This window comes from Rattus norvegicus, chromosome 12 (genome assembly GCF_036323735.1).
Source record: "Rattus norvegicus strain BN/NHsdMcwi chromosome 12, GRCr8, whole genome shotgun sequence".
NCBI classification, from domain to species: domain Eukaryota; kingdom Metazoa; phylum Chordata; class Mammalia; order Rodentia; family Muridae; genus Rattus; species Rattus norvegicus.
This window is the reverse complement of record NC_086030.1, coordinates 48,104,015-48,129,332: the sequence shown is the minus strand read 5'-3', so window position 1 is coordinate 48,129,332 and position 25,318 is coordinate 48,104,015. Positions and strand designations below refer to the sequence as shown.

Genomic DNA, 25,318 nt, shown 5'->3' with positions numbered 1-25,318 from the left:
AATGTAAAAAGAATACTCTTTGAGCGAGGTGCGATGACGTATACCCATAATCTCAGACCGTGGGTGGCTGAGGCAGGAAGACCAGTGTTACTTCAGAGCCAGCCTGGCTACATTGCCAGACTCTGTCCCAAAAAGAAGGGGGCGGGGAGTGGGGGGAGGACGAAAATGAAACAAAAAAGAAAAGACCGGGGCTGGGGATTTAGCTCAGTGGTAGAGCGCTTACCTAGGAAGCGCAAGGCCCTGGGTTCGGTCCCCAGCTCCGAAAAAAAAAAGAACCAAAAAAAAAAAAAAAAGAAAGAAAAGAAAAGACCGCATGTGGTAGCCCATGCTTTTAGTCCCAGAGGCAGAGGCAGGCAAATTCCGTGAGGTCAAAACTAGCCTGGTCTACAGATCAAGTTCCAGGCTAGCCAGGGCTACATAATGAACCCCTATGAAGAAAAAAAAAATCACTTTTTTTTTTTTAAATTTGGGCAGAACACCTCTGTCTCCCTAAAGCTTAGAGTGTGGGGTCTGCTCCTGTCCCTTTGAGTTTAGTCCCTTAGACAGTACAGCGTTAGAGGCAAGCCGCAGGTGTAGGAAATCTTCCTTTGGAGACAAGAGGTTTTATTTATTTATTTTTTAGTTACATTTATTTAGTTTGTATGTATATGTGTGTATGTGTGTGGGTGTGATCGTCAGACAACAGCAGCTTGGGACAGTGTTTCTCTCCTTCCACCGTGTGTGCTCGTGGCTAGAGCTGACTTCCTGCTTCTGTTTAGGAGAGCCACTAAGATTGTCACTGAAAGTGACTCCACAGGCTTGGCTGACTCTCACAGTAATCCCAGGAGGGGGGTGAGGGTGAGGATCGTCTCTTTTCTAGGCGAGGGACACTGGTTCAGAATGAGGGCAAAAACCTGCCCAGGATAACGTTCTTCTTGAGTATCTCGAGCTGCCCCCAGGCTCTCAGTGAGGACAGCACACAGGCTGGGTGTGACATCAGGCTTCTGTTTATTTGGACAGGAAGCATATTGGACACCTGGTTGACCTGTATCAGACTGCTAATGGGAGTAGCTTTGCAGAAATGTTGTGCTTGCAATGCCTTTATCCCATAGGCAGGGGTGTGTGGTTCATCCATCCCCAGGGGCAGTGTTTATCCTAGTGGTTAAAGTTGACTGTGTGCTGCTCTCCTGGCTGCTGGGGAGCTCTTGGCCACCCACTTTCTATTCTAATACTGTCACCTCTTTTCCCATTGTGTCCAGTGTGGCTCATCCCAAGAAAATGCTGAACTGTACTCTCTCCTCCAGACAGGTGCTTGAGGGAAGGGGACAAAGGCAGGTCTTGCAGTGTTGCTCACCTGGACCGGTTAGTGCGAGGGTTTCAAATACATTCCTGAGACTCGGACTTGGGCAAGGAGAACGGTTGCGCTAGGGTGAAGTAGGCTTAAAGTAGGGACATGTAGTAAGCCAGGAGGAGGTGGCCCTCTGTGCTGGCAAGCCCCAGATCATGGAAAGAACCAGGTGAGGACTGAGCCAGGGCCAGAACTGTGGTGGCAGATAAGGGTGCGCTGCAGGGAATTCCAGCTCCTCTTGTGCCTCCGAGTACTGGCCAAGCCCCTCCCCTGTGGCCTGATACAGCACACCACAGCCTCCTGCTGAAAGGTGACACTCAGAAGGCCGGGTTCCCTTAGTCACCCTGTGGGCACTTGTAAGACTCTCCTGAGAATGGAACTGGCGGCCACGTCCCCAGTGTCGGTAAGTGGCCCCAAGCACTGGGTGGGAGCAAAAAGTCCAAGTAGAGATGGGGACTGCAGGATGCTGACTCCAAGACCTCTCCTAGACAAGGTGAATGTGTTATAGAGGTAGGGGTGGGAGATATGCCCTCCACCCGTTGCACTGTGGTGTTGGCTACTGGCCAGCATTGGCTGGGACCTGGCAGCTTCCTGTATCGGTCATGAGAGGAGCGATGGCTCCGGCACCAGACAGTTGTTGCTTGGGTTTGAAATTCGAGAAGTAAAAATAAGCCTAAGGGGGGGGTGTGACTTAGTTGGACTTTTGCCTCACGTGTTCCAGGTCCAGGGTTTGAGTTCAACCCTGGGAAAAAAAGAAAGAGGAAAAACTAAATAAAAAAGAACTTTGACCAGCAACCAGTTTCGGGGTCAGCTAGATCAGGTCACAGGAAAGCAACATCCCGGGGAACAGATGCTCAGTGGGAGGCCCTTCTCTAGTCTCTGCTGTTCAGACCACTGTCCAGCTGGTCTGTGCAGCAACGGTGAGACCCAGGTCTGCTGTCCTTCTTAAAGGCACACCACCAGATGTGATGTGTCAGCACAGGTAGTAGTGCCTTGGGTCATGTGAGAATTATCTGTGTTTGTGTGTTGACAGGGGAAGGTGTGGGTGTTGGGCCAGTATTTGAGCTGGGCTAAGTGACTGAGATTCTCTGAGTCACAGGTGTCCAAACTATGAAGCAGAACCAGGTAAGGACAGGCTAATGCGACAGTGATATTCTGGGATGGGAGGGATGGGGCGAGGAGGCTTGAAGACCCGCGGCGGGCACACGTGTGTGGAAATTGAGTGTGCAGAGACATCATTCTAAGCAACTCAAGGGCAAGGAGGGGATTCTGCATTTTTTAGAGGGGGAGGCAGGCCCAGAGGAGGAGGTTGGCAGCTTTCTCAGACAGCTCCCCGCATGCATGGACTTGGTAAACTTCTGCCCTAGCGACCTCTGGGTCTTATGCTATAAGAAAAGAAAAAGAAATAAAGTAAGAAAGGTGGTGGTGGTGATACACACCATCAATCCCAGCATTTGGGAGGCAGAGGCAGGTAACTCTCTGTGAGGTAGCCAGCCTGGTCAACATTGTGAGACTCTGTCTCTAAATAAATACTTAAGTAAAAAAGTAACTAAGGAATAGACACTGAGGGTTTCCGCAGGGTAAAACCGGCAAAGCTTGGTATTAGAATCACTGCTTCCTGTCAGGATAGAATTTACTCTATGGAGTGCGTCGAGGCTTCGGGGAAAGCCTGGCTATTCTGCTCATTAGAGTCTCCAAGTTGATCGTGGCAACTTGCCCTTGGGTCCCAGTCGCCAGCCCTGTTTGCATGTCCCATCTACTCAGGCGCTCAAATCCTGCTCTCCGGTCACCACCTGCCCATCTGGGTTAGTTTTCCTTCTCTGTAACAAAGTACCTGATGCTGATACTTTGTGAAAAAAAAAAAAAAACAGTTTACTTAATCAGAGTTCTGGAGGTCTAAGCGCAGGGTCCTAGTTTCTGTTTGACTCCTTGCCTTCTGGGGGCATCATAAGATGGTAGATGGGGGCTGGGGATTTAGCTCAGTGGTAGAGCGCTTACCTAGGAAGCGCAAGGCCCTGGGTTCGGTCCCCAGCTCCGGAAAAAAAAAAAAAAAAAAGATGGTAGATGCCGTCCTCATGGGATGACGTGGGAGACAGGAGGCTGGTAGGATTTAGGAGCCAGGCTTACTTTTTTTTTTTTATGGTAACTCATTCCCACAACGACCTCAGTCACCGGGACACCAGCACTAGTCCCTTCTGGAGGAGGCTATGTCTCCTCACCAACGTCATCCTAGCTGGGGACAAGCTCCCAGCTCATGACCCTCTGGGGTGCAGCATAGCCATAGTCCCAGGCCACCAGCTGTTCTCCCAGGCAGCTGTCTGTCCTCCCAGGCAGCCAGCATTTGCTAAGCAGGTTCCATGGAGTTTGCATAACGCAAAGTTTGCGCCATCCCCCGGGCTTCCCAGATGGAGTGGGCACAAGGGCATCAGATCACCGAAGGTCCATTCCAGCTCCCTGTCTTATTGCCCACCCCCAACCCCCTCTCTTTCCTCGGAAACAATTTAAATACGTTTTTACATGCTTGTGATTTGTAACTTGGCACTATTTCATGTGTATACACGCGGGACCTGCCACACAGTGGCCTTCCCTGGGTCAGGGTCTCTCTCTGGCTCCTTCCCGGAAAACTGTGGGGTGACAGTTTGTCCCCTTGGCTCCCGAGTGCACTTGCAGAAACCGAACCTCTAAAATGCAGAAGTCCAGCTTGGTTCATGCCATTGCTTGTGCTCAGTTTGTACACGGGCTCATTCATTCATTCATTCATTCATTCATTCATCATTCATTCACATTATTAAACACCTACTATATATTTAGTACCATGCCAGGCACAAGGATTTATAAGTGAATGTCCCTGTGGGCCACCTTGTTGTCAGGGAAGATGGAGACATCTTTTATCTTGCATCTCCAAATTACCATGATGGAAACTGTGCCTGTTGTCCACAGTTAAGGCGGAGAAAAAGGGACAAGGAGAGATCATGGCTACGTGGCTGTGAAGGCACTTGCATGTGCAGCCAGCAGAGTGTCTGCGATGGGACTGGTCTCTCAGCAAAAGCCAGGGATGGAAAGTCCCTGATCCCTGTCACACCCTCCTGCCCGAGGAACCTGTTGGCCCTCTGAGGAGAGTTACTTCTGCAACCTTCTGGCAATGCCCTCTGTCAGTGAACATGGGAGAGTCTTTTTTTCCTGAGGGCTTGTGTGAGAGAGCAGTTTCAGGATGATGCTCTTGCTTGCCGATGTTTTAAAGTTTATCGAGGGCAAGAGAGATAATGTTCAAAATGTACTCCAGCCAGGCCAGGTGACACATGCCTTTAATCACAGCACTCGGGAGGTAGAGACAGCCAGATCTCCGAGAGTCCAAGTCCAGTCTAGTCTACAAAGTGAGCTCCATGACAGCCAGGGCTATATAAAGAGTCAGTCTCTCTCTCTCTCTCTCTCTCTCTCTCTCTCTCTCTCTCTCTCTCTCTCTCTCTCTCACACACACACACACACACACACACACACAAGTTTGTCCTCAGACCCCAGGGCAGTTTTTTTTTTTTTTAAAAAGAAGCATTTATTTATTTTATGTATATGAGTACACTGTTGCTGTCTTCACACACCAGGAGAGGGCATCAGATCTCATTACAGATGGTTGTGAGCCACCATGTGGTTGCTGGGAATTGAACTCAGAACCTCTGGAAGAGCAGTCAGTGCTCTTAACCACTGAGCCATCTCTCCAGCACAGGGAGTACCCTGTAAAGCACAGGAAATCCTGAACAAAATGCCCAGCACAGAGTTCCCTAGCCTCAAATGCTGACGGCACTAGGATTGAAACTCCCAGGGAATGCGTGGGGGATGGGCTTAGCATCAGGAAGAAGCCTGGGGTTCTGCTAGGGGCACAGGTTCCAGTGTCTGGTCCTTAACCTCGGAGCCATCGCTCCAGCAGCCAGGGATTATATTTGGGGTGTGTGTGTGTGTGCGTGTATGTGTTATGGGTGTGTGTGTGTGTGTGTGTGTGTGTGTGTGTATGTGTGATTGTAAATTAAATTTCAGCTTGCTAGTTGCTTGTGTGTAGGAACCTGGTTGAGTCTGGGATGGTGATATTTTGATCCTACAAATAAAACTTCTTGCCTGTAGTAGTTCTCCATCTCTCTCTCTGTCTCCTCCAGATCTTGGGACCAACCCTTCTGCAGATGGCCTGTCTTTCCTTTGTCCTCTTCATGTAGGCGTTTGCTCTGGGTAGAACTCTTGGACAGGGGGTCCTTCCAGTCTTGTCTCTGGATTAGGAGACACACCATTGGTTTTGAGGTTCTCATCTGTGTCTGGTTCCCTAAATGTATTTTTTTCTTTTTTTTTTTTTTCTCTTTTTTTCGGAGCTTGGGACTGAACCCAGGGCCTTGCGCTCGCTAGGCAAGCGCTCTACCACTGAGCTAAATCCCCAACCCCGTATTTTTTTTTTTTTTAGTCATGAAAAGGTATGGGATTTTATAATGTGTGTTTGTGTGTGTGTGTGTGTGTGTGTGTGTGTGTGTGTGAGAGAGAGAGAGAGAGAGAGAGAGAGAGAGAGAGATGAAATGACTGTGTGATTTCTCTTTTGTGCCATTAACGTCACTTGGCATTGAGTCACCCTCAATTTGCTTTTCTTTAAAAACAAACTTGAGGAAGAAAATAAAACACGAATCTATGCCGTACACAGAACTAGACCCTTGCCAACAGTTCAGGGATCTAGCTGCCAAGTGGTTATGAGATCCACACTTGGCTCCAACATTTTCAGGAAAACTTGAGAACTCTTCCTGCTTCCCTAGAGAACATTTTGTTGAAATCACAAAGGAAGAAAACATTTAGACCCCACAGGGATCTGCCTGCCGTGCATCGTGACTTTGTAGTGTTTCTGACATTGGTTCACGATGACATTGGTTCACTTACTTCTTCTTTGCAAATGCTTGCCATAGCCCAAGGCCTCACTCGTGCCAAGCAAGGACCCTGCCTGCCGCTCAGCTGAAGCCTTAGCAGGAAGATTTGTTTTAAAGATGCTGGGGCTGGGGATTTAGCTCAGTGGTAGAGCGCTTACCTAGGAAGCGCAAGGCCCTGGGTTCGGTCCCCAGCTCCAAAAAAAAGAACCAAAAAAAAAAAAAAAAAAAAAAAAAGATGCTGAAACATGGGGTTGGGGATTTAGCTCAGTGGTAGAGCGCTTGCCTAGCAAGTGCAAGGCCCTGGGTTCGGTCCTCAGCTCCGGAAAAACAAAAAAGAAAAAAGAAAAAAAAACAAAACAAAACAAAACAAAAACAAAGATGCTGAAACATTTAGGTCATGCTTTTTAAAAAGATTTAATCGTTTGCGGTAGGTGTGTGTGCTCACATGTGTGCATGGTGTGTATATGGAAGTCAGAGGACAACTTTCCTGGGTGTCTTGTGCCAGGAAGCATTCATGAACCCCAAAAGACTGCCAAGGAGCTGATTTTTTTTTTTCCAGAGCTGAGGACCGAACCCAGGGCTTTGCACTTGCTAGGCAAGCGCTCTACCACTGAGCTAAATCCCCAACCCTTTCAAGGAGCTGATTTTGAAGCAGTGGCACTGGGGTCTCTTTATTCAAGTTTGAGCTTGGGTCCCGCCCCAGCCTCTGACACAGGAGAATGGGAGGGGGCCTCGCCCAGTTCCAGGCAAGCATTCATAGAGGCAAGGAGGGAGCATCTATCCTGGCACACATTTGATTGGGGTGGGGCATTATGGCCTCGAACATAATTGGCTGGCTCTGGGAGCGAAACCATTAACTTCTGCTCTCCTCCTGATTGGTGGTTGTTGATAGGAAGTGAAGCGTCAGGGGCAGACTTGTAACCCGGAGGTTCAGATTTGTTTGGGGGTAACCTGGAAACTGGCGCCAGGTAACCTTTGGTCAGGTTCTCTAAGATGGAGTCTGAACCTGAAAGATCTGGTCTCCGGGGTGTTGGCTCTTTCGATCCACCTGTGGCCTTTTGAGGCAGTGTCTCTCTCATTTCTTCCGCCCGGTCGTTGCACCCACACATTTCTGAATGTCCTCCTGTCTTTCCTCGAATCTCACTGTAGCAGTGCTGGGGTTACTGACATGGGCCACCACATCCAGCTTTTCGTTTGGATTCTAGGGATTGAAGCATATTTACTCGCCGAGTCATTTCCCTGCCCGTTAATCCAATAGTTTTTAGGACATTTCCTTCAGACAGTGATTATCTGCTCATCAGAGGGCAGAGCTGTGAGAGGAAGTACGGACGGAACGTCCGAGTCCACTCCTCCCACACACACTCGCTCGGCATCAGTGTGGGCGGTACTCCGGAGCCCGAGGCTTTGTTCAGTGTCCATTCTAGTCATGACCACCTGGCTCAGGTGTTCTGGGCCTGGGTCAGGGTGCAGTCCGTCCTCTTCCAGGCCGTGAGAACAGCAGACACCAGGAAGGAGGAGACAGAAACCAGCCACAGAAGAAATGCTTATCTTGCTGGGTGGTTCTGAGTCCAGAATGCCAAAATCCCTGTATACAATGTGTGCTTGCCTCATGCCTACACACAGCCGTTGCATAAAATATAAATCTGGGTGATTTATAGTCCCTGTTCGGTGTAAATGCAATTCAGAGAGCCATGAGGCTCCATTGTTCAGAGAATAGGACAATGGTAGGAAAATCAGTGTGTAAGCAGAACCAGTTTCTTTTTTTTTTTTTTTTTTTTTTTTTCCGGAGCTGGGGACTGAACCCAGGGCCTTGTGCTCGCTAGGCAAGCGCTCTTCCGCTGAGCTAAATCCCCAACCCCGCAGAACCAGTTTCTTCCGAATGTTAGAACTGCAGAGAAGCCAACTTTGTAGCTAAAGTCATTTACATTGGCAAATAATTTACACAGCATACAAGTAAGTGTTTACACAGCACACAAGCCATTTGCATGGCATATGAGGCAGTTACATAGTATATAAATAATTTACATAGCACACACGCCATTTAAATGACTTACAAGCCATTAGTATAGCACACAAGTCATTTGCATGACATGTAAGTCATTTGCATAGCATACAAGTCATTTACACAGCATGTAAGTAATTTACGTAGCATATGAATCATTTACATAGTATGCAAGTCATTTTCATAGCACACAAGCCAGTTACATGATATACAAGTCATTTATATAGTATATGGATTATTTACATAGTATACAAGTAATTTGCATAGCACACAAGTAATTTACATAGTATACAAGTCATTTACATAACATATAACTCCTTAACTTACCATGCAAGTGATTTACATAATATGCAAGTAATTTACATACCATGCAAATTATTTACGTAGCACACAAGTCATTTGCATAACACACAACTCATTTACATAACACACCTCATTAACATACCATGCAAGTCATTTACATAGAATATAATCCACTCATGTAATGAACAGATTAGCAGGTGCTGGAGAGATGCTCAGTGGTTAAGAGCACTGACTGCACTTGCAGAGGATCCAGGTTCAGTTCCTAGCATCCACGTGGCTCACAACTATTCCTAACTCTAGGAGATCTGATGCTCTGTTTTGACTTCTGAGGGTACCAGGCATACACACAGGCAAACTACTCATCCACATAAAATCAATAAATCCTTAAAAGATAGAACAAGCCGATGCAGTTAGTGTGTTCAGACCAGATGTTGGCACAGTCAACATCAGGACCTTTTCATCCACCCAAACTCAGATGACACACGTTTTAGCTGTGACCCCACCCTACTGTCCCTCAGTAACGACTAATCTTTCTGTCTGCATGGACTGGCCCAGTGTGGACAGCTCGAAGAAACAATTATAATCTCTGGTTTTTCATGACGGGCATAAGGTTTTCTGATTCATCCACCTTGTAGTGTGGATCATGCTACATTCCTTTTAATAGATGAGTAATGTTCTATTTGGTGGGTGAGTCACATTGTATCTATTTATCAGTTAAAAGATACTTGGCTTTTTTTTTTCTTTTTTTTCAGAGCTGGGGACTGAACCCAGGGCCTTGCGCTTGCTAGGCAAGCACTCTACCACTGAGCCAAATCCCCAACCTCTTTTCTTTTCTTCTTGAAACACAGTCTCAGTATGTATCCCCGTGGCTGGCCTGGAACTCACCAGATCCACCTGCCTCTGCCTCCTGAGTGTTGCTGGGCCTTAAAGAATACTTGAATTGTTCCCATGTTTTTAACATACTAAATCATGCTTCTAGAACAAAGTCCTTGGCGGTACCTTCTTTAGTTCTTTCTTACGTGTGACTTACACTGAGCATGCATCGGTGTGTAAGCCTAAAATATCTGAGACTATATATTTTAAAAAGAACAGCTGTTGGGGGCTGGAGAGATGGCTCAAAGGTTAAGAGCACTGGCTGCTCTTCCAGAGATCCTGAGTTTAAATCCCAGCAACCACATGGTGGCTCACAACTGTCTGTAACTGCTGTTCCAGGGGATCACTCTCATACAAACATATATGCAAGCAAGATATCCGATGTACATAAAATAAACACAAATAGATTACAGAAAAAGGACAGATATGTCTTTTAAAGAGATTTATTTATTTTAATTTTGCTTTAAAGAAAGATTTGCGGGGTTGGGGATTTGGCTCAGTGGCAGAGCGCTTGCCTAGGAAGCGCAAGGCCCTGGGTTCGGTCTCCAGCTCCGAAAAAAAAGAACCAAAAAAAAAAAAAAAAAAAAAAAGAAAGATTTGCTTTTGTTTTCTATCCCTTTTATTTCTTGAGACTATGATATAATTATATTATAATTATTTCCTCCCTCCGAAACCTCCCTTAAGCCCCTTCTTGCTCTCTTTCCAATTCATGACCTTTTTTGTACTGTTTTTGTTACATACATGGATATATATATATATATATGTGTGTGTGTGTGTATATATATTTATACACATTCATGCACATATATGTACATATCTATATGTAGGGGTATATATGCATATATACACATATATTACAAGTATAATATATGTGTATATGTATGTATACATATCCCTAAATACATTAAGTACAACCACTCAGTCTATCTAATGTTACTTGTATGTGTTTTCAAGGCTGACCATTTGTTATTGGATAACCAGTTGGCACGCTCTTCCCCAGGAAGATTATTTCTCTTGTTCCCAGCATCCTTAGCTGCTCGTAGTTCTTTGTGTCAGGTTGAGGCCTGGTGTCTCTCCCCTGATCGGTTTATTTTTTATTTTATTAGTATGCGTGTCTTGCCTGCACATATATATGTGTACCACATGTATGCCCAGTGCCTTCTGAGGTCAGAGGAGGGCATGGGCTCACCTGAAACTCAAATTAGCGATGATTGTGAGCTGCCATGTAGGCACTGGGAATTGGAGCCAGGTCTTCTGCAAGAGCAGTCAGTGCGCTTAGCTGCTGAGCCATTTCTCCAGCCTGATATATTCCTGATTCCTCATTCCTGATTTGAGTCTGGGATGGCCGAGGTTGAAAACTTTGTGTTCTGTAAGAATCTTCTCGTGACTCATCCTGTGGCGGAGGCAGATCGGCAAAAGAGCAAGCGGCCCTCTTGTGACAGCAGACCCTTCCCCTCTGCCATGTTTTTCCTGCTTGCTTCCTGGCACCGTTTCATTGAGGACCACAAATGAACTCCGGGAGCATGCAATGCATTCACACCACAGCATATACCCACATCTAGGTTAGCAACATGCCTTGTGGTCCAGGACAGAAGCGCTGAGGTCAGAGGAGAAGCCCATTTCTGCTTATTGTATCCAGTACAGGGACCCCAATACCCTTGCCCCACATGCTGTGTTAGGAGAAAATTCCGTTGATCATAGCTATAAACTCTCTCTTCCCTTGACAGGTTGTCTGAATGGTCTTGCTTCTCTTTCTGACTTGCCTGGTTTTCTCCTGCCTGACCATTTCCTGGTTAAAAATCTGGGGGAAGATGACAGACTCGAAGCCGCTCAGCAACAGTAAGGTGGATGCAAGCCTCCTTTCGAGCAAGGAGGAGTCCTTTTCAGCCTCGGACCAGTCAGAGGAGCATGGCGACTGCAGCTGTCCGTTGACAACTCCTGACCAGGAGGAGCTGGCCTCCCACGGAGGTCCTGTAGATGCCAGTCAGCAGAGGAACTCTGTGCCAAGCTCACACCAGAAGCCTCCGAGGAACCCACTATCTTCCAATGACACCTGTTCCTCCCCAGAACTCCAAACCAACAGGGTAGCAGCCCCTGGCTCAGAGGTTCCAGAAGCCAACGGGTTGCCTTTCCCAGCCAGGCCTCAGACCCAGAGAACGGGATCCCCCACTAGGGAGGACAAGAAGCAGGCACACATCAAGAGGCAGCTGATGACCAGCTTTATCCTGGGCTCCCTCGATGACAACTCCTCTGACGAGGACCCTAGTGCTAGCTCCTTCCAGACCTCCTCTCGGAAGGGCAGCAGGGCTAGCCTGGGCACCCTGTCCCAGGAGGCTGCATTGAACACAGCTGATCCTGAGTCTCACACACCTACTATGAGGTAATGGACCTTTTCTTCATACTGAGAGTTAGAGTAAGGTTTGTATCTCTGATATGCAGTGGGATTTGCTTCCTCCCTTGGCTCCTCCCTCCAATTTTTTTAACACATGTGAGTTAGAAGCCATGTGAAAGGAGTAGCCATGTTGGACTGCAGAAGGCAAAGCCTGACTTCTTGCTTCCTGTTCCCTCCTTTCAGAATTACTCATAGTGCACCTGCTGCTTGTACCTGCTGAGTGCACCTGCTGCTTGCACCTGCTGAGTGCACCTGCAGTGTACACCTGCTGAGTGCACCTGCTGAGTGCACCTGCTGCTTGTACCTGCTGCTTGCACCTGCTGTGTGCACCTGCTGAGTGCACCTGCTGAGTGCACCTGCTGCTTGTACCTGCTGAGTGCACCTGCTGCTTGTACCTGCTGAGTGCACCTGCTGAGTGCACCTGCAGTGTGCACCTGCTGAGTGCACCTGCTGAGTTCACCTGCTGTGTGCACCTGCTGAGTTCACCTGCTGAGTGCACCTGCTGCTTGTACCTGCTGCTTGCACCTGCTGTGTGCACCTGCTGAGTGCACCTGCTGAGTGCACAGGGCCCCATGCCAGGAAAGTGGCTTTCTAGAGCTCTCTGCCAAGCTGGGGAACGATGATCTTGTGGGTGACAAGTTACCAGTTAAAAAGTCCCAGTTGATCACTGGAGTCTGGAGGGAGAGACTGCTCACCCTGCCTCCTAATGAGGCAGCATTCCTTCCTTCCCTTATTTGACAGTAAACTGATCCCCTCTGGTGCCTAAACAGCAGAATCTCAACTTGTGTCACCTATGTAATATCAGCTATAGTGTTAAAACAAAAACCCATAGAGTCACACCCGTAGAGTGTGATTGTGTGTGCATGTGTGTGTGTTCGTGTGTGTGTGTGTGTGTACATGCATGTTTACACGTGTGCACCTGCACACACGGAAGCCTGCCATTCACCAGTGCAGCTGTGGAGGTCAGAGGACAACTCTGGTCAGTTCTGAGGGCGGAACTCAGGATGCTGTGCTTTGCTAAGGCATTTAATTGTCCTTCACCTTATTTTGAGGCAGTGTCTCTCACAGAGCCTACTGCTCTACACTGGCTGGTCGGAAACCTGGGAGCCTGCTTTCTCTGCCTCCTCAGAGCTGAGTTATAGATGCCTATGGCCGTATCTGGCTTTGAAGAAACTCTGGGGTATGCAATTTCCCATGGAACTGCTTTCCAACCTGTCTGTCTGTCTGTCTGTCTGTCTTCCTTCCTTTTCCTAGAGGTCTTTGATTTTCTGATCTTTTTTTTTTCTTTTCTTTTCTTTTTTTTTTTGGAGCTGGGGACCGAACCCAGGGCCTTGCACTTGCTAGGCAAGCGCTCTACCACTGAGCTAAATCCCCAACCCCTGATCTTTTTTAAATTTTTTTTCTTTTCTGATCTTTTTTTAAAAAATATTTATTTATTTTATGTATGTGAGTACACTATCGCTGTCCTCAGACACAGCAGAAACACAGCAGAAGAGGGCAGTGGATCCCATTACAGATGGTTGTGAGCCACCATACTAGTTGCTGGGAATTGAACTCAGGACCTCTGGAAGAATAGTCAGGTCAGTGCTGAGCCATCTCTCCAGCTCTCTCTCTCTCTCTCTCTCTTTTTTGAGACAGGGTTTCTCTGTGTAGCCCTGGCTATCCCAGGACTCACTCTCCAGCCCCAATTTTCTGATCTTCTGACTTCTGCCGCCCGAGTACTGGGATTTCAGGCCTGGGCTGTCACACCTGGCCGATTGAGAATTCTAGTTATATAAAGGGTAAACAACCCCAAGTAACTAGTGCCTATCATATCACATCAGTGTGATTCTAAACCTAGTGGCCAAGGAGGATCTAATTGTGTGAATTAGTTTACCAAATCAGCAGGCTTGACAGAACCGTAACACTCTTGTTGTTTCCTGAATCGTAGATTCTCAGAGGTTGTGAGGATTCAGATTCAACGAATTAATAATTTCAAGGTTTTTAGCAGGAAAAAAAATGCACTTACTAAATAGCCAGTTAAATGAGGGAGCTGGGTGTGGTGGTGGATGTCTGATCCCAGCATTTGGATGCTGAAGGTTTAGGAGTTCAAAGCCATGCTAGGCTACATAGTGAGTTTTGCGAGTCTCTGCCACATAGTCAATTCCTGTTGCAGCGGGGGAGGGAGGGAGACAGGGACAGAGGGACAAGGGGGAACAAGAACTAAAGAAAAAGACAGGTGTGATTTCGAGTACCTGTATTCCCAACACTCACGCAAGGCTGCAGAGTTAGGCTTTGTTTAAAACATCAGCGGTGGGGAGGGCTTTGCAGTTGTTTGCTCTTACACAAGCTTGGTTCCCAGTCTCTCATGTCCTCCAGCTGAGCATGTTGGCACCTGTTTAATCCCTTATGACAGAACTGTGGCAGAAATGGCCATGTCTGTGGCTCTGCTGCCCTTTGTAGTTTCTGAGGCAGAGACAGGCAGAGCTCTGTGTGTTTTGAGGCTAGCCTGGGCTACGGAGTGAGTTCTAGGACAGCCTGGGCTACACAGTGTGGTCCTGTATCAAAACAACAACAACAACAACAACAACAACAACAACAACAACAACAACAAAACCAGAGAGTACATCTTTAGCAAGCTGTCCCAGCTGGCTGGCTACTGTGAATTTCTTGAAGATTGTCCCGTCTCTGATATGATTATTATGTGGTGCTTAGCCTGAGAGATTCCATTTGCATTTGGCCTGTGGGAGCCTGGAGATCAGGCCAAATCAGCCACCTGTAGAAATTTTATATAACAACCGTGTGGGCAAAGCATTCAGCTAGCCAGCCACCTGCTGCAAGCTGGAGCAGGGAGGACGTGATGCTTGTCCAAAGGAGACAGGAGTGTGAACCAGTCTACGTCAGCAGAATCCAGGGGGCCCCCTTTCTTGTCAGTTTTCCTGTCCAGTTGCTGTCTCAGTCTGTTTTTTTGTTTTTGGTTTTTTTTTTTTTTTTTTTTTTAATACCTGAGGCTAAGCAATCTGAAAGAATAGAGGAGGTTCACTTGGTTCTGGGCAGTCGAGCAGGCCCCCGTCACCTATCTGGCGAGGGACTCGCACAGAATCCTAATATGACGGAGGTGTCACATGGGAAGACAAGCCAGAGTGACAAACTCAGGCCGCCCTTCCTCTTCTTTTTTTTTTTTTTTTTTTTTTTTTTTTTTTGGTTTTTTTTTTTGGAGCTGGGGACCGAACCCAGGGCCTTGCGCTTCCTAGGTAAGCGCTCTACCACTGAGCTAAATCCCCAGCCCCGCCCTTCCTCTTCTTATAAAGCCATTAATGCCATTGTGGGTTGGGGGTCGGATTCTCATGACCCCATCCAACCCTAATTCCCCAAGGCCCTATCTCCAGATATGAACTCGGCATGTAAATCTCCAGCACGAGAACTTCACACAGGGGTGGGGTGGGTGGGATATGGTCACACCGCAGCAGCTGCTAGCTAGTCCCTAAAATCTGGAGGTAACCAGCTTCTGTAGAAAGAAATCCAGGAGGGGTTGGGGATTTAGCTCAGTGGTAGAGCGCTTGCCTAGGAAGCGCAAGGCCCTGGGTTCGGTCCCCAGCTCCGGAGGAAAAAAAAAAAAGAAAGAAAGAAATCCAGACTTGAGGTTTAGCTGAATACTCGGGCCTTTGCCCATTTCAAAGACAGAGTGAAGGCCTGGGAGAAGGCCTAGCTGTCTGAACCCTGACCTTAGGACAGAACTGTGGCAGAAGTGACTGTCCTATCCTTCGTGGTTTCTGATCAAGCCCTCTGGCTCCAGCTCGGCTTCAGTGGCCTCCAGCCTCATGGGCTTCTTCCTGCTAGGCCAGCAGTGGCAGGCGGAAGCTCCTTCCCTTCCTGCCCGTCCTCACCCCCCCAGAGCCCTCCTCTTTCTGGCTCTTTGCTCCTTCCACACTAAAGGTTTCTTTGTTCCCACCAGGGCTGGCTGTCCTGTCCTGCAGTGAGAGTTGTATTCTCTTCCTCTTCCTCCTTCTCCTCCTCTCTCTCTCTTCAGACACCAGAAAAGGTTGTCAGATCCCATTACAGATAGTTGTGAGCCACCATGTAGTTGCTGGAAATTGGACTCAGGACCTCTAGAAGAGCAGAGCAGTCAGTGCTCTTCACCGCTGAGCCATCTCTCCAGCCCTCTTTTTTTCTTTTTTGGTTCTTTTTTTTCCGGAACTGGGGACTGAACCCAGGGCCTTGCGCTCCCTAGGCAAGCGCTCTACCACTGAGCTAAATCCCCAACCCCCCACCCTTTTTTTTTTTTTGAGACAGGGTTTCTCTGTGTAGCCCTGGCTGTCCCAGGACTCGCTCTGCAGACCAAGCTGGCCTCACACTCAGGAGTTTGCCTGCCTCTGCCTGCCATGTGCTTGGATGAAAGGTAGGCAGCCACCACCATGCCTGGCTTGGGACTTGCACTTTCAACGGCAGACGTGTGCTTTGGCTCTGCTGTCTGTCAACATCTCAGCATTCCTGGCGATGCAGAGGAAGGACTGGCCTCCTTTTCACTTTGTAACAGGTCCAGCCATCCCAGGCCCCTGTCCCTGAGCCACCTTTAAACAATCCAGCTGCCCACTCTGCTGCTGTCACAGCACTCGGTTCTGCCTTTCATGTCTTTCTCTGGCTGCTCCTGTGTCGCCTCTCTCCTGCAGCGGGAAGCAAGTCCCTGGGTGCAGGGTCTGTCTTTCCTCACCACCTAGCCCTGCACTGGGTAAAGGTAGTCAGGCTTTGAGTATTTGACGAATGCGTGGATGAAACAACTAATGTGTACCCTCCATAGACAAAATCTGCAGTCTAGGGGCATGGTAAATACTTGGACAAATGGGGAAATCAATGAATGGGTGGATGGATGGATGGATGGATGGATGGATGGATGGATAGATGGATGGATGGATGGATGGGTGGATGATGGACAGATGGATGGATGAACAGATGGGTAGATGTATGGATAGATGGGTGGGTGGATGGATGGATGGATGGATAGATGAATGGAGGATAGAATGGGTGGTTAGATGGACAGATGGATGGAAGATGGATGGATAGATGTAGGTTGATAGATGAACAGATGAGTGGGTAACTAGATGGATGGGCAGATGGAAGGATGGATAAATGGGTAGAGGAATAGATAGATAGATGATAGATAGACAGACAGACAGACAGATAGATAGATGGATAGGTTGGTGTCTATTGATTCTCTTTGGCCCTTCCCTGGACTTGGTTGGTCCTTGAGGGTTGAAATTCTCACATAACTCATAGTCAACGAGCACATCACAGGGTATGGCAAAACAGTCTCTGAAATTCGGTCACAAACCCCCAGATACAGAAGGACCCACCCCTATGCTTCATGCACAGTGGGTCTGGTGTACGATGTCCAGGCTCAAAGCTACTCTGCCCTCATTCTCCTAACAGGGACACACCATGGCGTTGACTGCATGCTGTGGGGTGGACAGAGTGGGCCAGGATGGGTTCAGGATCGCAACCCTGCAGTGCTGAGTACAAGGCTATGAAATAGAGCTTTCTTCACTGGTGTGAGCCCCCTCACCTGCAGGCCTGCTGTGGCATTCTAAAGACCACAGAGGACCGTGCGCTGGCCCCCAAGAGCCGGGATCACTGGCACACCTCTCCATAAGCAGTTTATACAGTGCTGGGGATTGCCTCTGGGCTGCCTGGACTTCCTGTGTGCTGGGCAAATGCTACCAACTGAGCTAGAGCATTACCGCTTAGCTTTCTCTTGGTGAGAGCGCATTGCACATTGGTTTTATAGATCAGAAGGTGTAGAGAAGAGATTCGATCCAGGTCACATTGGAAGGCAAGGGCAGGCCAGGCTTGTCAACACACAGCTTCCCACCCCACAGCTGGCCACTCACCATCAGTTGACCTTGTCAACCTTGTATTCCCTCTGTAATACCCAAAAGTTAAATTTAGCTGCTCATAGGGCAAGAGAAAGGCTTAAAAAATGAGGCAGGGCCACAGCCCCATTTGAGCTGTTTGGGAAAGGTGATTCCTGCCTGTAATCCCAGCACTTTAGGAAGGCCAAGGCAGGAAGGTCAGGAGTTCAAGGCCAGCCTCAGCTTCAGGAGATTTTTGTCTCAGGAAAAAAAGAAAAAGGTAACGGGGTTGGAGGTGGGTCACAGCCATTGGTGTTTGCATGAGGCAGATCGGGACACCAGGGTGTGTAGTACTCCTTCCTTCCCATCTTTTATTCCTTAATATAAAATGTGGATAGAGGAAAATCTGCCAGGGTATGGTGGTGCCCTCCAGCCTATTAGGAGGGCTGAGGCAAGAGGATAGACCAAAGCCAAGGCTTTGCCTGGGCAGCTGCAGGAAAACAAAAACAAAAACAAAAACAATTTGACCCAGTGTGTTTCTTATGACCTTGGTGGCATGGAGGAGGGCAGTCCAGGGACCACCAGGAGGTGCTACATCTGCTTGCCTATTCACTTTAGGCTAGAGTTCTGGGGCTGAGGAAGAAGATTGCAGTTGTAAAGCACCTCTACCAGCTGAGCTAAACGAGAGTCAGGGCTGTTGATATACCTTAACAATGCCGAGATCGAATCTCTCTGTGTACTGCGACTCGACTTCTCCTGTCAAAAAGAATTCCGGCAGATCCATATCAAGCTTCCTGCTTGCTGCTGTGTACTACTGTCCCTAGGACCCCGGGTGAAAGTCGCAGGAGCCGTTCACACTGTTGTTAGCAGGGAAGTTACACTATCCACAGCAGGTTGAGGGAGTGTTGGGAGCCTGGAGATTAAAAACCTCTCTGGCTGCCAGGAAGCTGCAGAGCCGGGCTCTTCTGCAGGATCCTGAGCTGGGCAGGGAGGGCTGTTTTGGGTATCTTCATTTCCAGTTCCACGCGGTTACTTTAAATTGGGTCAGCGGGAGGACGGATACTTTTGGGTACTGGTTTGAAACTTCCAGAAAGAAAGACATATCAAACCCAATGTGGGCTTCTTTCTTTTTTTTTTTTTCTTTCCTTTTCTTTTCTTTTCTTTCTTCCTTCCTTCCTTTCTTCCTTCCCCTCCCTCCCTCCTTTTCCTCCTCCTTTTTTGAGGAGGTCAAGTTAAAACCATGGAGGAATCTTCTAGAAAACCCAAATTGAGAATTTTGCTCACCCATTTTATTTTCCTTCAAGTGTTTAACACATCTAACCTTGGACTTTTGTAACCCAGGCAAGGGTCCCAGTCGTGGAGGCAAGGTGGTGCTTAATGCCCCCTAGAGGGAGACCCTGGACGTAGAGTTCAGGGCACAGGGGCGCTACCACTAAGCCACGCCCCCAGCCCCTCCCCCAATGGCTCGGTGCAGAAGTTTGGAAGTTCTTCAGATCCCACTTTAGTCCTGCCCCTAAGAATAACGTCCATCTCTGCCCCACGCTTTCCTCGTCTGTGCTGCTAAGGAGCGGCGAGGATGAGACAGAGGGCTCCCGGGCTTTTCCGCATTAATAAGGGTCCTGGTGGGCGATGAGATGGCTCCGAGGGTAAAAGCGCTCACCCCAAATCCTGATAACCAGAGGTCAATCCCTAGGACCCGTGTAGTGGAAGGCGATTCCCACAAATCGTTTCTTGATCTCCACACCTGAGAAAGACCCACTCCCCGCCCGTAAATAAATAAAGACATGTAACTTAAAAAGTCTTTTAAGTGCTCGTTGGAAGGAAGGCCTTAAGAGGCACCGGAGCGACCGCCCTCTTCTGAAAAGTTTTCAGTATTTCTATTGGATCCCTACCACGCGTGTCCAACGCATGGACTGCAGTGCAGAAGGCTGTGGTACCTGCAACCGCCACCTCTCTCGGGGTTGGGGGGGTGTTGGGGGAGGAAGAGAGACATCCTTGAGCCCCAAATTCAAGGTCAGGGGCATAAGTATGGCGCAGGGACGCCCCTGAGGAGGCGGGGCCTGGGCTGGACAAGTCCCTGGGGGCGTGGCCTGGTGTAGCTGGGAGTCGGGATGGAAGGTTTGGCCCGGGGGACGTGGAGGGCGTGGCCAGATTATCTGCATGGGTGGAGTCTGGGTGCCCGGTGGGAGGCGTGGCTGGGAGCCAGTCCGGAGGTGTGGCCTGGGCGAGGCTTTGGTTCGGGCAGGGCGTGGCTAGGCGGGCCTTGGCTTGGGTTTCCAAGAGTAGGGAACAGTTCGGGATGGCCGGCGAGGCTCGCTGTCCCGAGACCCACAGCTGTCACAGGCTGCGGCCAGAGCCCCTCCCCGAGGACGCCTCCGCCTCTGGTGGAGAGCTGGCGACCCTGCTGTGCCTTGGGAGCCGAGCTTGCTCGTTTCCCGCGATTAGGGGGTACAAACTGCACATCCCCCGCCCGGCTGGGATTGGCCGGTGGGCTGGGACAACATGAGCCCTGCCAAATGCAAGGTCTGTTTCCCTGAGCTCACAGGAAAGTAAGTAAGCCCGCGATTTTAATAACTGCTTTTTGCAAATTTATGCACCCCTCCCCGTCCAAGTCTATTGTCTGCCCACTGGCACCCCGCCTTTCCTCTTCTTCCTTCCGAAGAGATGTGAGCTTAGCTTAGCCACTATAGGAAGGAGCCCACCTCTCAAACTTGGGGCCTAGGTGGCCACTCAGTGACAGTGTTTGGAGAACGCGGCCCAGCACACAGGTGCCTCGATTGATCCCTGGGACCACTCTTCCGTCGTCTTTGTCCCTTTGGCCTTGAGAAAATAACACTCTTTGAGGCTTGAAGCCCTGGGAAAGCCCAGGCACCCTGAGCAGGCTTTGTATTTAAGGTCACTCTCTGAGCATACTGTTGGGCAGAGAGCTTCTAGCCTCACAGACCCCACTGTTTCTCTTCCTTTTCCTCTTCATTTTACTGCACTTTAAAACACTCACCAAAGGGATGCTGTAGTCTTTGTGGAGAATTCAGCCCTTTATCCTGGAGTGCAGCACACATTTATAATCCTAGCGCTGCTGAGGCAGGAGGATTGAGTTCCAGGCCAGCTTGGGCTAGATAGGAAAACCCACACATGTAAAACCCCTCTAAAAATCAAATGAACAAACTCAGGAAATTATAGATAACCAGGAAGAGGAGTAAAGATATAATTCCACCTGGATCTACAGCTGATACCTGTCAAGCCTTGTTTTCATTGCATATCCCACCCCCACCCCCCCACAGAGCTGAGGACTGAACCCAGGGCCTTGGGCTTGCTAGACAAGCACTCTACCACTGAGCTAAATCCCCAACTCCACAGATGTTTAATTTATGAAATTGAACCATATTTATTGTATTGTAACCTGCTTTTAGTCTTTTAAAAAAAAGATTTATTTTATGTGTATGAATGTTCTATCTGGGGGCTAGAGAAATGGCTCAGGGGTTAAGAGCACTGGCTGTTCTTCCAGAAGACCTGAGTTCAATTCCCAACACCCACGTGGCAGCTCCAGTTCCAGGGGATCCAGCATCCTCTTCTGGCCTTTCTGCATGCATGTAGTGCACAGACATGAGTGCAGGCAAAACTCCCATACACATAAAAATAAAATGAATGCTCTATCTGCCTATACACCTGCATGCCAGAAGAGGGCATCGGATCCCATTACAGATGGCTGTGAGCCACCATGTGGTTGCTGGGAATTGAACGCAGGACCTCTGGAAGAGCAGTCAGTGCCCTTAACTACATCTCTCCAGCCCATCTTTTTTTTTTTTTCCCTCCAAGTTGTCTCAGCAAATTATGAGCTTATCTGTGCTTATCTGGCCTGAGGGCAGTGGTTATGTTTTTAAATGATTGTAAACAAGAGAAGAACATTATGTGATAACTATGAGAAATTCAAAGGTCAGAGTGCACAAATAAAGTTTTATTGGCACACAGCGTCACTCCCTGGTTTCTAGCATCTCTTGCTAGAAGAAGTCCTGAGTAGTGGGACAGAGGCCAGACTGTGACACCCTAAGTGTCAGCTAGCTGTGACTTGCCAAGCCTCGCTCTATGCACCATGCTTTCACTGGGTCCAAATGTTCCTGTAAATAGAAGCACCTTAAGATGTGCCAGCAGTCACTATGTATGGCCGGTAGCTAAACTGTGTCTCCTCCTTGTGATAAACAGGCAGCATTGCCGGCAGTAGCCGGCCCCTGTGTCACTGCCTCCTTCTGTGTTACTTTCTCTGGGTAGATTAACCTGGTCCATAAGGATCATACATACCCAGTGTGTAAAACTGGCCTCTGAGAATAAGAAGGGCCATAGTTGTGTTTGGGAAGAACAGCTTGTATCTTCCAGGAACTCCCAGTCCACTGGGTAGGCAAATGTCTGGACAGTTCAGCAGCCTCCCCTTCCTGTGGTTTTGCTTCTTATCAATCATGGTCTGGAAATATCGAGTTAAAAATTCTAGACATAGCCAGCCGGTTGTGGAGCACACCTTTAATCCCGGCACTTGGGAGGCAGAGGCAGGCGATCTCGGACACTTTGAGGACAGCCAGGGCTACACAGAGAAACCCTGTGTTTTAAAAAAAAAAATCTAGACATAATTCCTCTTTTAGGTTGTTGACCTCCCTGAGGGGGGTCAGAAAATCTTGTGCCAAGATCCCATCTAGGACACAAAGTATCCTCTTGTCCAATATATCCATTCTGTATATATCTGCACGTTAGTTATTTACTATTGCCCATGGCTACTGTGTTACTATTATGTTATCTTGCTACTTCTGCTCAAGTAACCCTTATTTTTCTTAAGGGTAGCCTCAAAGCAGGAGGGTGGAGATGCTGGAAATTATATAAAAGACCTTGTTACATTTATTAATTTATCTAATGATACCTAATAAATATTTATTATTTATATTAATTTACATATCAATAATAAAATAAACACATGTATTTCTCTTTTTGCTTAAAAATATTTAATTAGTACACTGTAGCTGTCTTTCAGACTCACCAGAAGAGGACACTGGATGTCATTACAGATGGTTGGTTGTGAGCCACCATGTGGTTGCTGGGGTTTGAGCTCAGGACCTCTGGAAGAGCAGTCAGTGCTCTTCACTACTGAGCCATCTCTCCAGTCCCCATGCATTTCTTTCTTTTTTTTTCTTTTTTTTTTTTTTGGTTCTTTTTTTCAGAGCTGGGGACCGAACCCAGGGCCTTGCGCTTCCTAGGCAAGCGCTCTACCACTGAGCTAAATCCCCAACCCCCATGCATTTCTTTATATTATCTACTAATGTTGTTGTGGATCTCTTCCCATGGCTAATGTGTAAGATAGACTTTCTCATAGGAATGCATACATAGGAAAACAAACCTGTGTCTGAGCAGCTCAAGACCACTCATGGTTTCAGGTTTGTAGCTCACGAGTAGGACGTCGTTCCCTGAGGGGTTCCTGTGGCTCTAACTCGGGTCTCCGGCTCTCTAGGTGGTCCAGGCAGATAGAACAACTATGCCTTGTAAAGGAGGCTTATTAGACTGCTGTTCACAGTCCCCACGCCTGCAGCCTCGCGTGGCTGCTCTTATCTTATATGTGGGCGCTTCGCAGGTGTCATGTTAACTTCACGTGCTGCCACTTCCAGCTGCTCTGTCTTCTGAGTACTGGGAATAAAGGTGCACCAGTGTGATTTCTCATAACCCAGGCTGGCCTTGAACTCTTGTTACATCCCAGGGTACTCTAAACTCCTGCTTCTCCTGCCTCTGTTTTCTGGGATTGGGATTATAGTTGTATATTCCCTGTAAAACACACACACACACACACACACACACACACACAGATACACACATATACACATACACACACAGACACATGCACCCACAGACACACACATCTCCTGCTGATGAAGCCCCCATGCCAGCCTAGCTCAGGCTCAGTGTGCTGTCTTTCCAGAAGGCCACATACTTTCAGCTTTGTGACAACACAGTCCCTTACAGCTATTCACTGCCGCTTCCTGTGGTAGTAGCTACTCATTTAAATGGGACTGGCCGTGTTCTGTTAAGGGACCCTGAAACAGGATGTTTGTATAAATTGGTTGTGTGTCATAATACAGAGTTCTTTGGACTTCCTCCCACCCCTGAACCACTTAAATCTGTTTAAACCATTCATAGCAGATTGAGTTTGGCCCAGGGACCCCGTTTGCTCACCCTTTACCTGGTACCATCCCAAAAGGCATCTGGAGGTTGCATGGCCTGAGAAATTCCCAAGGGCTGGGAAGCAAGACAGCTCAGCAGGTATTCCTGGAATCTACATGGTGGAGAGAGCTGACCCCTAAAAGTTGCCCTCTGACCTCTTCACATGCATGGTCATACATGCAGCCCATCCCCAAATGAATTAAATTAATCAAAACATTTACATAGAAATTGTAAAAGGTCTATTTATCTGGTATTGTAGTTATATGTAAGATTTGTTTTTATATCTATGCATGTCTGTATATGCTGTATGTGTATGTGTATGTATGTGCTTGTGTATGTGCGTGTATGTGCATGTATATGTGTCTGTATATGCTGTGTGTAGGTATGTGTTGTCTATATGGTGAATATGTGTGTGAATGTGTCTGCATGTGTCTGCATATGCTCTGTGTGTGCGCGAGTGTGTGCATGTGTGTGTGGATATACCATCGGAGGCCAGAAGAGGGCATCGGATCCTCTGCACCTGGATTCCAGGCAGCTGTGAGTCCCTGACCTGAGTGCTGTAAAGGAGCAGCAAGCTCTCCTGACGGCTGAGCCACCTCTGCAGCTTCTGGGATCTTGGTGTTGTCTATAGGGAAGTAAATTTAGCGGCTTCCACTCGCTTCTCCCTACGCTTCCATTACTGACCGCAGAAACGCAGTGCGCATGCCGCCCTCCACCTGGCGGCCAGGGTGGTGGCTCCCATCCCATCGCTGATGAAGACAAGAGAGGGTAAGGGATTTGAGTGTTGGAGGACACTGGGTCCCTGGATAGTGAGGGCAGCTGGGGCATTGTCATCAGGGGCAAGTTTCCTTCAGCGTATTCCTTGTGCATCATTTTCCAGATTCTTAGTTCTCCGGTCCTAGGACGGTACCTGAGGTCTGCTGCACCGTGGGCAAGAGTTATATCGTGACACATCCACCTCCCTAGATGCTTCGCTTTTATTTAATTTATTTAAAACATTTATTGGTGTGTGTGAGCGTGCACACGTGCATGTGTGAGCACACACATGCTAGCATGCATGCCACGGCACTTCTGTGCAGGCCAAGGACAACTTACGTGACTTGTGTCTCTCCTCCCACCCTGTGTGCTGAAGGACTGAGACTCATGTGGTCAGGCTTGACTGACCCATCCCAAATTTGTTTTGTTGAGACAGAGTCTGTCTAGGCTGCTCAGGCTGGCCTTGAACTCACGATCCTCCCTCCTCTGCCTCCCAGGCACTTGAATTTCGGGTGTGTGCTACCACTCCCCCTTTAGGACCCCTGGATATTTCATCCTGTGAGAGGAGGCACAGGCTGCTGAAGGGGCATCCCAAGGTCATGGGGGCAGCCTTTGCTAGATCAGAAGCCTGGAGGATGTTCCAGGCCACTTAGTTTTCCCAGCTGGAGCTCTGCTGGTGTCGGGGGCCTTCCTGTGCATTTGTAGGGAGTTGAGCAACATCTCTGATCGCTACCACACACATCCATCCTGCTGGGGAGC

General features: G+C 48.3%; 1 protein-coding gene across 12 annotated transcripts in view; it reads left to right on the top strand.

Moving 5' to 3' along the window:
* The window catches only part of Acacb (acetyl-CoA carboxylase beta), a 111,821-nt gene that overhangs the window by 8,882 nt on the left and 77,621 nt on the right, over window positions 1-25,318 (top strand). For 5 of the 12 annotated variants that reach the window (NM_053922.2, XM_063271014.1, XM_017598246.3 and 2 more), the window contains exon 2: window positions 11,122-11,774. In NM_053922.2, the coding sequence (NP_446374.2) occupies window positions 11,131-11,774 (644 nt within the window). In that variant the 5' untranslated portion in view covers window positions 11,122-11,130. Of the gene's footprint in view, window positions 1-1,046; window positions 1,731-1,829; window positions 2,310-11,121; window positions 11,775-19,895; window positions 20,161-25,318 lie in introns of those variants that run through there. The other 7 variants (XM_063271018.1, XM_063271017.1, XM_017598243.3 and 4 more) reach the window with 6 other exon arrangements.